Source organism: Chiloscyllium plagiosum, unplaced genomic scaffold (genome assembly GCF_037043375.1).
Source record: "Chiloscyllium plagiosum isolate Xiang-an unplaced genomic scaffold, Cpla_swu_hap1 HiC_scaffold_24, whole genome shotgun sequence".
NCBI classification, from domain to species: Eukaryota; Metazoa; Chordata; class Chondrichthyes; order Orectolobiformes; family Hemiscylliidae; genus Chiloscyllium; species Chiloscyllium plagiosum.
Genome location: NW_028270162.1, coordinates 27944088 through 27958204, shown reverse-complemented (window position 1 = coordinate 27958204; position 14117 = coordinate 27944088). Strand labels below are relative to the sequence as shown.

General features: G+C 42.8%; 1 protein-coding gene across 2 annotated transcripts in view; it reads left to right on the top strand.

Annotated features, from left to right (window-relative positions):
* The window catches only part of rasal1a (RAS protein activator like 1a (GAP1 like)), a 271746-nt gene that overhangs the window by 241062 nt on the left and 16567 nt on the right, over positions 1-14117 (top strand). For both annotated transcript variants that reach the window (XM_043715652.2, XM_043715650.2), the window contains exons 17-18: positions 5760-5932; positions 11612-11749. In XM_043715652.2, the coding sequence (XP_043571587.1) occupies positions 5760-5932; positions 11612-11749 (311 nt within the window). The remainder of the gene's footprint in view (positions 1-5759; positions 5933-11611; positions 11750-14117) is intronic.

Below are 14117 nucleotides of genomic sequence, written 5' to 3'. Positions count from 1 at the left end.
TTCTATGGTGAATTAGTCTATGACTCTATGACCTGAGCAGAGCTTTGAAGCAACTGGGAAGTTGGTAGGAGAAGCCGTAACCTCATTGGTTGCTGGTTTTCATTAGGTTTGCAGCTGGCAACAAACAAACTTGGCATAAAACATCTCTAACGAAACAAGTTTCTCTGTGACTTTATCTCACGTTAGAGTAGAGATGATTTTGACATACTTTGGATCAACCATTCTTGGGTGGCATGGTGGCTCAGCAGTTCACACTGCTGCCTTGCAGTGCTAGGGACCCGGGTTCGATTCCAGCTTTGGGTGACTGTCAGTGTGGAGTTTGCACTTTCGCCCCGTGTCTGTGTGGGTTTCCTCCGGGTGCTCTGGTTTCCTCTCACAATCCAAACATCTACAAGTTAGGTGAATTGGCCATGCTAAATTGCCCATAGTGTTCAAGGATGTGTAAGTTGGATGCATTAGTCAGGGGTAAATAAAGGATAATGGGGTGGGGGAATGGGTCAGGTTGGTTACTCTTCGGAGGGGCGGTGTGAACTTGTTGGGCCGAAGGGCCTGTTTCCACACTGTAGGGATTCTAATGAGGGAAGTCTATGGATGATGGCATTAATTATCTCTAAAAGTTTCACATCATGGGATATAAAGACTTTCAACAAACATAACCACTGAGAACAAAACACCACACCTCAAACCATAATCTACACCTGGGAATGTCTTGAAATGCCAATCAATAAAGAGCCTCCAAATAGGAAACCCGAATGCTAAACTCCAGATAGATTGACTGAAATTTGATTATAACTGCTCATTATCCTTATTCAACAAGAGTGCTGAGAGAACAGTTGGAGGCACTGAGTCACCGTCTCATTGGTCTGTTAGAGGAGACTTTGTCCAAAGGCACAAAGTGGATGAGTCAATTTTCATCTTCTAAATCACTCCCTCACGTCTGAATATTGGGGTGCCCCATTGACACCTAAGTAGACAGGCAGGAGGCTAGAAGAACACAGAAAGCCAGGCAGCATCAGGAGGTGGAGAAGTCGGTGTTTCAGGTGTAACCCTTCTTCAGTGATGGGGGGTGAGTGTGGGGGGTGAGCTGCAGATAAAGGGAGTAGCGTGGGCAGGGAGGTGAAGTGGGGGTAGGTAGAGACAGGCTGAGGGTAGGACCTGGTTGGTCAATGGGAGGAATGAATCTAGTTGGTGGCAAGGAGGAGGGGAAGTGGCTGGGAAGGGAGTCGGCGGATGGGAAGGGAGGTTATTTAAAATTGGAGAACTCAGTTCTGTAAGCTGCCCAGGCGGAAGATGAGGTATTGTTCCTCCAACTTATGGCAATATTGTGGCAATAGAGGAGGTCAAGGATGATCATGTCGGAAAGGGAGTGGGAAGGGGAATTAAAATGGGCGGTTGGCCCCTGAGGACCCGGCTGAGATACCCAATGAACCGTTCCCTAAGTTTACGTTTGGTCTCCCCGATGTATAGAAGACCACATTAGGAGCACCTGATGCAGTAAACTAGGTTGGAAGAGAGGCAGGTAAACCTCTGTCTCACTTGGAAGGACTGTTTGGGGCCCTGGATGGAGGTGAGAGGGGTGGTGTGCCAGCAGGTTTTGCATCTTTTCCAGTTGCAGAGGAAAGTACCTGAGGGTTCCGGGTCGTTGGTGGGGAGAGTGGTGCAAACCAAGGACTGGTAAAGGGAACGATCCTTGCAGAAGGCAGAGAGGGATGGGCAGGGAAGATGTTCTCGGTGGTGGGATCTAGTTTGATTAGATTCCCTACAGTGTGGAAACAGGCCATTTGGCCCAACAAGTCCACACCAACCCTCGGAAGAGTAACCTACCCAGACCCATTACCCTCTGATTAATGCATCTAATGCTATGGGCAATTTAGCGTGGCCAATCCACCTGATCTGTACACCTTTGGAATGTGGGAGGAAACCGGAGCACACACACGCAGACAAGGGGAGAACGTGCAAACACCAAAAAGACAGTCGCCCGAGGCTGGAATCAAATGCGGGTCCCTGGCGCTGTGAAGCTGCAGTGTTAACCACTGAGCCACCGTGCCACCTTGGTTGGAGTTGGCGGAAGTGTTTCAGGAAGAAAAGTTGGATGTGGAGACTGGTGGGGTGGTTGGTGAGGACAAGGGGGACTCTGTCTTTATTGTGTTTGGTGGGGGGAGGCAGTTTAGAGCAGTGAAATGGGGAATGGTGGTGGCGCAGTGAAGAGCTGTCTGGATGATGGGGGCAAAAGCACGTTGTTCGAAATAGGTGGGCATCTGAGATGCTTGGAAGTGGAATGTCTCCTCGTCTGAGTAGATGTGTCACAAGGAATTAAGGGCTACGGGGAGAATGCGGGTAAGTGGAGTTGAAGTGCCCATCAGCCATGATTGAATGGCGGAGTGGACTTGATGGGCTGAATGGCCTTACCTCCACTCCTCTGTCTTATGGTCTTAGGCAAAGGAATTGGGAGAATGGGAAGGAGTTGTTCCAGGATTCTGGGTGGGAGGAGGTGTAGTCCAGGTAGTTGTGAGGGTTTGTGGGTTTATAGTAAAGGTCCGTCTGGAGGCTGTCACTAGAGATGGAAATGGAGAGGTCAAGAAAGGGGAGGGAGGTATCCAAGATGAGCCAAGTGAATTTGAGGGTGGGGTGGAAGTTGTGGGTGAAGTTGAACTGCTCCAGTTCAGCCTAGGTGCAGGATACTGCACTGATGCAGTCATCGATGAAACAGTGAAAGAGTTGGGGGCACAGTGCCTATGTAGATACTGAAGAGGGACTGTTCAACATAGCCGACAAAGAGGGGCCCATCTGGGTGTCCCTGCACCCCCCCCCCCCCCCCCCGCCCCCTTGATTTGGTGGAAATGGAAGGAGTTAAAGGAAAAGTTATGAAGGGTTAGGAGCAGTTCGGCAAGGTAGAGGAAAGTATTGGTGAAGGTGGACTGGATGGGTCTGTTGGAGAGGAAGAAGCTGGGGGCTTTGAGGCCTGGAGGTCATCCTTGTGGGATATGGACGTGTATAAGGACTGCACGTCCATAGTGAAGATAAAGCGCTGGAGGCTGGGGAACTAGAAGTTACTGAAGAGATGGAGGGCGTGGTTGGTGTCGCGGATGTAGGTGGGAAGTGCCAGAAACAAAGGGATGGAGTCGAGGTATGACGAGATGAGTTCGGTGGGGCAGAAGCATGCAGAGACGATGGGTCGGCTGGGGTAGTTGAGCTTGTGGATCTTGGGGAGCAGGTAGAACCGGGCAGTACCAGGCTGTGGGCCTGAGTTTGGAGGCAGTGGAGGGATGACTTCCTTGTGGGGGATGGACGTGTATAAGGACTTTCCTAAGGACTTAAGGCCAGGCTAATGCAATTTTCAAACAGGACAGCTTATCCACATGAAACAGATAGGAAGCTGCTTAAATATGTAAATCAGGGTTTTACTCTGGTTGCAGGACATCACCTGCAACTTTTAAAAGTACATTGGCAGCTCGTCCAAGTTGCAGCAGATATTGAACCACTTAACCAGAACTTCTTGAAAGAACCTCATGAATCTGCCCCAAAACAGGTGCAAAACATTATTTTTTTTAATATTAGTGGGCCATCAGAGTGACATGCATTAAAAATCTGTTGGCTTGTTTATGGCTCATTTCACTACAAAATGGGAACCAGTTGTTTTCTACAGAATGGCATTTGAATCATTAGTCATAATATCTTCCAAATTCAGTCTCATGTCTTCATATTCTATTTGGCGTAACTCTTCATGCTTACATGTGATCGTGTTCTAGAGGCATCTTTTGTATTTGAGGAGTTGATTAAACAAATGGTAATCTTCCTGATAGGATATTTACATGCTTCAGTTAGCGTGTTCAGTGACACTCTCTTGTTTTATCTTTAGAAAGGTAGTGCTGAGGAGCTAGACACTGAACACATAACAATTGCCTTTGTGACAGTGCATTACAAATCATTCTATTTGACTGTACAAGCTGTTTGCTTTGTTGGTAAAGCTCTTGACAGCCCTACATGCTGCAGCAAGCATAAATATTTCTTTTAATTTTTCACTTGCAAAGTGATACACCCTCTGCTGGTAAATGGACAAATGCTTCTACATCCAGTTATCATGAATGCAGGGAACAAATGTGCATATTAGAAGTGACTAGTTGATCTAGATCGCTTTTCCCAGCAAGTAAAGGGTGAAAAGTGCACATGTGTGTGTCTCTGAAGCAACGATCAACCCACCAAACCATGTTCTTAGAATCCCGACTATGCAGAAAGAGGCCATTCGGTCCATTGAGTCTGCACCGAGCTCCAAAAGCATCCCACTGCGGCTGACCCACCTGGCCTGCACATCCCTGGATACTACAGCTTAGCCAATCCTCCTAACTTTCACAGCTTTGGACTGCGGGAGGAAAGTGGAGTACCCAGTGGAAACTCGTGCAGACACAGGGAGAATGTGCAAATCTATACACGGACGGCTTTTGCCCGAAACGTCGATTTTGCTGCTCGTCGGATACTGCCTGAATTGCTGTGCTCTTCCAGCACCACTGATCCAGAATCTGGTTTCCAGCATCTGCAGTCATTGTTTTTACCTCTATACACGGACAGTCAACCGAGGCTGGTCCCTGGTGCTGTGAGACTGCAGTGCCAGACGCTGAAACACTGTACTGTTTGTATTGCCCAACATTGGTGTTCTAAGCACTCTAAACAAGGTCGACAAGTCATCTATTGGCCTGACATTACACCGAACCCAGTCTCACAGGAGAGTCCCAGGAACATAGCAGAAACCTTTTAGGGATGTCCTCAAAGCATCCTTGAAGAGGACAAACATCTGTTTCAATTCATAAATGACTGACCACACTTGAAGACTGATCCAGGAAAGCTCCAAATGCTTTAAAGGATTTTCTTAGAAATTTGCAGAGCTGAAGTTGTGGCATTGGTGGGAGTGCATAAATCTCCAAACAACCAATCTGATATTTTAAATTTTCATAGGGCTGTAACCTTTGGCTTTATATGAATGATTAAAGGAATCAGTATGTCCCCATCAAAGGAAGGGGGGGGATGATGGCCTAGTGGTATTGTCACTAGATTATTAATCAAGCAACCTTGGTACTGCTCAGTGGTCCTGGATTCAAAACCTGTCCTAACAGATGGTGGAATTTAAGTTTAATAAATGTCTGGAATTAGTATCTAATGTTGACCGTGAAGCCATTGCCAATTGATGGGGAAAATTCCCATCTGGTCCACTAATGCCCTTTAGGGAAGGAACCTGCTATTCTTACCTGGTCTGACTCACAGCAGTGTGATTGACACTTAATTGCCCCCTGGACAAGTAGGAATGGGCAATAAATGTTGGCCAAGCCAGTGACATATGAATAAACAAAAGGAACTAGTGAGAAATGGGGAAAAGTGATTTAGGTTACAACATGCTGACTCTCTAAATTTGGGCTTAATCCATATCCCACTGCCTGTATAATTTGCTTAATAGTGTTGAAAGGATATTAGTTTAGAAACTTACCCTGAGCCTTAATCCAGTTTACAGTTCATTGGAACAAACGTTGTTGCAGTAGCAATTCCAGCTCTTTGGGTCATTATCTTTTGCTGAAAATATCCACAACAGATGGAGACTCATGGCTGGGAATGCACTAGGTTGCAAGGAAGTTCCGTCAAGCCGCGGTGCAGCCCATTGGAAATACTGCATCTTGTTTGTTAAATTATCGGTTCTTCCCAGACTCTGGAGAATTGAAAGCATGTATAGGCACTACAGATCATATTGTGAATCTTTTATTTTCTTTTCCAAGTGACTGAGCTTCAACAAAGAGTAGTGTTCCACCCGTCAGTTACTATAAAAGAAGGGTATTTACACAAACGGAAAGCAGAGGGAGTCAACCTTGTCACTCGCTTCACCTTTAAGAAACGCTACTTCTGGCTAAACAGTGAAACCCTGTCTTATGCCAAGACTCCAGATTGGCAGGTGAGAGCAATAGTTTTAATAGCAATATGGACGTCTGATTCATTGGTTTGGATGTTTGTATAAAACTGCTGCTGTCCTCCTGGAAAGAATAAAAATGGTGTCCAGCCCAAGACATCTGAATAAAACAACTTCTTATGGAATTCTGATTCATGGCTGCCATTTCTGATCTTGAAACATAGCAACCTTAAATGGTTTTTTGAATTGGCACAATTAAAATGTGCAGCACTTGCATTCTGATCTCAGCCTATAAACAGTCTGAACACTGCCCCAGTGGTAGACTTATCAAAAATCCTTCTGGTCTTTCCTAAATCTCCCAGAGGAGATTATGTACCAATCCTCTTCATTATTGATATAGTGCTTAAGTCTTAATACGTAGGATTGTTAAACCCATTTAACAGGAACCTTTCCTGGGGGGGGGGGGGGGTGGTTGGAGAGAGAACCTGTTTTTGGTTTATAGTCATACGGAACAATGCAGGAATGATTCGAGACCAAGTAATAAGTAACTCCTTGTGTTATTTTCATGGAGAGTGCCAGAAATAATTCAAAGAATAATTACGTTCCAACACAGATATTTGACATATAGAGCTAAACTGTTCATTCCTTCACAAATTTGACAATCTAATTCAGATTTCTTGTCTAGAGGAGGCAGCAGAGCTATGCAGCATTGACACTGAATGTGGGGCCCCATGGAATGTTGGTCAATAGTTCTCATGTGCAGTGAGTCCCAATCTGGACTGTGAAATTTATGTTGAGTAAATGTATCACAGCTCATTGCTATTTAATTATGAGAAAAGATTGCAGTGGCAGTGGGCACATTCAATTTTGTAATCTATACTTCCATTGAAAACAGTGAACGATGGAAACAAGAAACAAAATAGATTTTATTGTCAAGATAAAGGCGCGAACATAATTCTTTCAGCAGTTAATACTTAAAGGTTGTTTCGAAGGAAGGCATTTCCTGTAATTCATAATGGCAGTGAAATTGAATTTTTACAAAATAAATTTTGCAGTTGCAACAATCTTTCTAGATATTGTTGATTAGGATGGAAAGCCCTTTTATCTTTTCAAAGAGGACAACAGCAGTTTTATATGGAGTTCAAAGGAAAGGATGAGATTTGTTTCATCCAAAGTACAATGGTTCTAATATTGGTGAGAACAAAGCAATGTCGCTTTGTGGTAGTGTGTTCACTAACCGTCCACCCAGATTTCTCTGTAAATTAATAAGAGCCATTCATTTCATTTCAATGAATTGTTACATTCGATCCTGAGTCTGCAGGTTATAGCACAATACATGAACCAATTGAACAAAGTGGTTACTGAATTATTATTAGGGACTTGTTTGGATTATTTTTGTTTTGCACATTCCCTTGTTGATTTAATAATGCTGTTAATCCACTTACAATACGTGAGCTAGTTCATCCATTGAAATACCTGAGTGGTATTCCAATATTTGAATGATTTCTTTGCAGTAATTTCTAAGGCAAACAAGATCTTCGGGGGTGAATAAAGAAAAATCCTGATTTTGAGAGGCTGCACCATGATCAAGTCTTACCATACACATTAATAATGATTTTTTTTTTAAGTAAAATCATAAGACTAGTAATTCACTTTGCACTTACAGATATAACTATGACTTATTGAAGGATGTTGAAAGGAATTTATTTAAAAGGGGGAGAGATCAACATTCTCATCAACATTTAATCCTCATAAATGCTCACAGTGCAATCCCAGCTGTTATGAAAGGACAGTGCTTACCAGAGGCTGCTTGTGTTATTGGAGCTAGTGCTTTTGACCAAGGGCAGCCTGAGAAATAGAGCAATTCTATCAGTACTGGTGCTTCTCTAGTGCCTGTACCTTAAAGATCGGAAAATCCTGGTCACTAAGAGAAAGGTTGTTCAGGTCCCTCAAGAAGAGATCTCCTGCAAAGGGCCCCAGGTGACCTCCCTTACACCTCTCACCATTCACTGACGGTAAACAGCAACTCCTTTGGAGATTAATATGTATCATCTCTTTTAGTGTTCTGTGGTGAACCAACAAACTCTGTTTTAGGGAATCATTGCATTTGGTCTTTAGTCTTCTCCATTCTGTGCCAGAAATCTCTAACGAAACTGGAACCCTGTCCTGTTCAGTAAGTTTAACGAAACTCCAGCTGGGACTATGATCTGTCAAAATTTGTGAGGGAATTTGGGGCTATTTTGTAGAATAAATAGTACAAAATGAAATTAGAATCAGTGTCAATTCTTGCCATTTAGCTTAAGTTAGTTAGTTAAGATTTGTATCCACAAATCCAAAAGAAGAAGAGTAATGCAACCGTCTGTTTATAAATATATCAGTGTCAGAACACCAAAATGAACCTCGAACAGTATGAGGTAGTGCACTTCGGGAGGTGTAAGAAGGCCTCAATAACACTATGAATGGTACATTCGTGGAAAGTACTGAAGATCAGAGGAGACTTGGTGTGCATTTCCACAAATCCCTAAAGGTAGCAAAGCAGGTAGATAAAGTGTTCATTAGGCATGTGGGGCACTGTGTGTTTGACAGGGAGGACTTGGAGCCTGTGGGCTCTGGTGAGGGGAAGACTTTGGAGTGGGAGAGCTCCAAAGCAGGCTGCAGCTGGTACTTCTGGGAGGCCACAGAGATCTGATCAGTGCTTCCAGGGATGAAAGTGTGTTCCCACGTAGTCCTCACCTGCTAGATTTCCTGAGATCTTCACAATGCAACTGGCCATTGTTAATCCTGGAAAGCAGGCGAAATCTAAGACTGCCAGCCTCATTCAATAATTGAATTGGCCACCTAGTCCCTCAGAGTGAATTGGCTGCCCATTCCTTGCTGCCTTATTGAATCCTGAAACTGGCAGATTTGAGGTTAGGGCTGAGATTTGAACATGTGACGCAATTGCAACCCACTCACTTTTGGGATTGAATGTCACTCCAATGACTCTGTCGAATCTCAGTGTTTGGACACTTTAACGAAATGTTCCAAATTCAACCTGTCCCAAAACAAACGTTGTGAGGACATTGTTGCTGAAATGGAGATGATGAATTAGTGGGACTTGATCCCAGATCAGGAACTGTGCATCATTTGGCCCTGTGCTAATTAATTTAAGGTTAAAAATCACACAACACCAAGTTATAGTCCAATAGGTTTAATTGGAAGCACTAGTTTTTGGAGCAATGTGCTCCTTCATCAGGTAGTTGTGGTGTACTCCACTATCACCTGATGAAGGAGCGTCGCTCCGAAAGCTAGTGCTTCCAATTAAACCTGTTAGACTATAACCTGGTGTTGTGTGATTTTTAACTTTGTACACCCCAGTCCAACACCGGCATCTCCGAATCATAATTAATTTAACATTTCAATTGTTCAGAGCAGTCTACTGAGGTTCTGCTGATGTGATGATTTTCTTTCAGACAAATATTGTTTTGATGTTACGTCTACTCACTATATTAAATTATATCGCATATCCCCAGTAACTGATAATTATGGCTGCTCACTATGAGCTGTCAGTGGTCTACTTTCAACTTCTCCTGTTGCTTTGTGTAAGAGTCATCAGTGCAGCTTTGTTGTTTGGCATCAGCCAGATTGATTGGTTAAAGTGTCAAGTGTTGAGCTACAAAATTAATGAGTTTCTTGGATTTCCCCAAGGAATGACATGTTTGCATCTGGTTCATTTGACATGTAGTCAGCAGGATTATCTGATTGAGGACAATAACTAATGATCATATTACAGCAACAAGCACTGGAACTAACTGGAGGGCTACAACAGAATGTATAAAACAAGGTCTGAACCCTGACTGCCAGACCTGGTCCAATTATTCCACCATTCTTACTTAATTCCACCTGACAACCAGACTTGCATGTACAATGCTGCAGAAGATTGACAAGTAATACATGAAACATTTTACAAATGCACTCCTCCCCCCACCCCACCCCCACCGCCCACCCCTGCCTTTGGATGCTTTGTTATATTTTATTATCTTTATTTTATGATCACAAAGCAATATCTTAACATGAGACTTCTCGGACAGAACTTTTCTTTATTCATTCACACAATGTGGATATTGCTGACTGTGTCAGATTTATTGCCCATCTCTAATTGTTCAGAGGTCAGCTAAGAGGCAACCACATTGCTGTGGGTCTGGAGTCACATATAGGCCAGACCGGGTAAGGATGGCAGCTTCCTTCCCTAAAGAACATTAGTGAATCAGATGAGTTCTTCCCAACAACTGTCAATGGTTTCACTAGACTCTTAATTTCAGGTTTTTATTGAATTCAAATTCCATTGTCTATCATGGCATGATTTAAGCCCAGGTTCTCTGGAGCATTACCTGGGTCTTTGGATTAATAGTCTAGCGATAATATCATTAGGCCAGCATCTCCCCAGCTTCAGCATAGATGAGCTGACAGATGACAGGTCAGGAGGGCACATGGCGTAAAAATGGATCTTGGGACAGCAAGTTTCTAATCTGACCTTTTCCAGCTGGAAACATGCTGGAGGTCTGAAAATGAGGAAGCTAGGCAGCATCAGGAGGTGGAGAAGTCAACGTTTTGGGTTTGCCCGAAGCATTGACGTCTCCACCTCCTGATGCTGCCTGACCTGCTGAGTTCTTCCAGCTTCCTACTTGTATCCCTTGGAATCCAGCGTCTGCAGTTTTTTTGTCTCGAATGAAGGTCTGAAAATGGCAGAATGTTGTGGTAGAATTAGTGGAAGCATTTTTTGAGCCCTTTAACCTGTGAAACCTAGATATGGCTGAATTGCTTGTGGTCAAAGACTATTCCATGACACTAGTCTGTTTCAAATAAATCCCCTTCAAGTCTGGGCAATGGCCCGTGGCGTTATTGCTAGGCTATTAATCTAGGAACTCAGTTGGGGACCTGGGTTCAAACTTGTCAAAGTAGATAATGCAATTTGAATTCATATTTTTATATATATATATATATACACACACACACACACACACACACACACACACACACACACACACACACACACACACACACACAGAGTCTAATGGGGACCATGAAAGAACCTATCCTAATATCCATTAAGGAAGGAAATTTGCCATTTTTACCTGGTCTGGCCTGCATGTGACTCCTGACCCACAGCAATGTGGTTGACCCTTAAAAGTTAGGGATGGTTAGGGTCTTTGTCAGAGATGCCCACATCCTGTGAATGAACATAAAAAAAGTCAGTCTCTTTCCATACGTGCACTGCTGCCCACTGCCTTCATTTTTTTTAATTTGCTGGTTGATTGAATTGTTTAATTTACTAATTCCCTATTTTGCCTTGTTAATCAGTGATCTATTATTGTGAGTGATCATGCATGTAGTTTGTGCTGATTTCTGTCAATTTAGTATTCACTGGATGTTGATTAAAGAAACACGTAGTAAATTACATTTTTCTGTTTTTCCCTTTTTTTAAAAAATTCCAGCTATTATCATATATCAGGCAATTTTTCAAATCCAGCTTCACCAAGTGCGGTTCAAAACATTTTTCTCTTTTGCATTGAAGAATTCTTTTTCAATATTTATAATTTCAAAAATCTATAATTTTTCAGCTGGAATTTGAGAGTATTTTGAGAATATGCCATTCCCACACTGAAGTGGGAGCTGATGAATCAGAATCTATTGAGTTCACTCAAGAATCCACTTATGTTTTATGTACTGTGTAACATGTGTCAGGTACGGTCATCTATTCCAGTCCAGCGTATCTGTGCGGTTGAGCGAGTGGATGAAAATGCCTTCCAGCAACTCCATATGATGCAGATCATCACACAGGACAACGAGGGCCAGTTACACATTATGTACATCCAGTGCAAGGTAAAATGCACAAATTACTTTTCACTTCCTTACATCTTCTGAAGAAATGCACTATTTTCAATGTTGGCCCCTCACAGATGCTTAGAAATAAGTCTGACTCCTGGTTCCTGCAATACCCACCCCCCTTCAAATGCTGCAATGTTTCACTTTGAACTTTGCTCTTTCTTTATACTTTGTTCTTAAGATTCTGTACCTAAGATGGTGCCTTGTGTGATGATATTGTACACTTTTCAATGTATTCCTGTACTTTTGTACTTTAGTATATGTGATAATGAAATTAAACTCACATTTAGTCCTTAATGCCAGGCAGAATTCAGAGAGTTTAGCAGTTGTCTTAGAGTTATTTGGACTAACAGACTGACAGTTTTTCTTTATTTTTTCATGGGATGTAGCTGTCTCTGTATGACTTCTATTTGTTGCTTATCCCTAATTGCCCTTGAACTGGGAATGTTGCTAGCCCATTTCAAAGGGCAACTATATTGCTGTGGATCTGGAGTCACATGTAGCCCAGACCAGGTAAGGAAGGCAGATTTTCTTCTGCAAGTGACTTTAGTGAACCAGATTTAATGACAATTGATGGCAGTTGCCATGTCATTACAGGGACCAGCTTCTGGATATATTCATTGCGTTTAAATTTCACCAGCTCCCTTGGTGGGATTTGAACCCATGTACCCAAAAGCATTAGCTTGGACCTCTGAATTAATAATCCAATAATATTCCTGCTAGGCCACCATTGCCCGTAGAACATAGGACAAAACAGCGCAGAACAGGCCCTTCGGCCCTCAATGTTACGCTGACCTGTGAACTATTCTCAGCTCGTCCCCCTACACTATCCCAAAATCATCTCTGGCTAAAATGTGACCTCATGCTTCAGAATAGGAAGAATATGGAGGGATTGTGAGCAATGGTCAGAGTCATGCGGATTATCATTTTAATGTTAATGTTATTTTAATGTAATGTTAATGAATGCAAACTTTCACCCATTAACGCTGTGTCCAATTGCTGTGCTTTTAGTGTTGACCTCTCCGATCATTATTGTCTATCTGTTTTCAGTTATGAATACGTGAAGATATAGTTTTTTGGAGAAGTGGGTGTTGAGTCACTTTAGGGCTTTTTTCCTCCTCCCACAGCCTCTGATTTGTTTCCAAATTCCTGGCTGTGAACAGCAGTGCAGCACTGAGCAGCTGCCAGACACTGACAGCTTGTACGGGTGATGGAAACCTCCTGGGAAAAACTCAGTGGGAAACAGTCAGATCTGGTTATTGTTCTTATGTGTACATTTGGCCGTCGGGAACCATGAGTGATCTGTCAAAAAGACAGCAGCCACATTGGTCTGATCCCCCACTCTCTGCCTCCAGCTGAGGACTGAAATATTTACGGGCAGCCACTCATTACCTGGCCGGTTCTGGATTTAAGACAGGGGGACACCTGAGACAGCTGCCCCAAGCTTTAGTGCCTCCCTCAGCATGTGGTCCTGGATCTTGGAGTGTGCTGGGTCACCTCCTTGTTCTAGCCAGTTGTACAATCATGCTTTCAGTTACCTAGGCTCTAAGATTTGGAATTCCCTCCCTACATCATCTATCTCTCTACCTTGCTTTCCTTTATGATGACACTTCTTAAAACTCCCGATATGTGACCTAATACTTGCTTATGTGACTCAGTGTCATACTTTAACTAATAATGCATCAGTGAAGTGCCTTTTGAATGTTTATTTTGAAGAAGCTCCACTCAGCATAGGACATAGAACAGTACAGCACAGTACAGACCCTTCAGCCCTCAATGTTGTGTCAACCTTTTATCCTATTCTAAGTTCAAACTAATCTACATACCCTTCATTTTAATATCATTCGTGTGCCTATACAAGAGTCACTTAAATGTCCCTAATGTCTCTGACTGTACGACCACTGCTGGCAGTGCATTCCACGCACCCACCACTCTCTGTGTAAAGAGCCTACCTCTGACATCTCCCCTAACTCTTCCTCCAGTCACCTTATAATTATGCCCCCTCCTAGGAAAAAGTCTCTGACTATTCACTCTATCTATGCCTCTCATCATCTTGTATACCTCTATCAGCATAATTTGTTGTGGATGCATGCTCCTTAACTTCAAATATTTTTTGTTCAGATCCAATATTAAGGTTGGTTAATTTGAGTTTATATTAATGTAATAGGAAGTACATGCAATAAACTTTAAGCAGTTTTAACAATGTTGGTCAAATAAATGCATTTAGTCTTATTGATATTTATAATCAAGGTTTCTAAGATATTCACAGGACTGTATTCAAAATGCCAACTGTTGAGTAACTGTGTTGAATAGATTAACTATATTAAGTACAGCTGTCACTAGAGACTTAAGATGTGGATCCAAC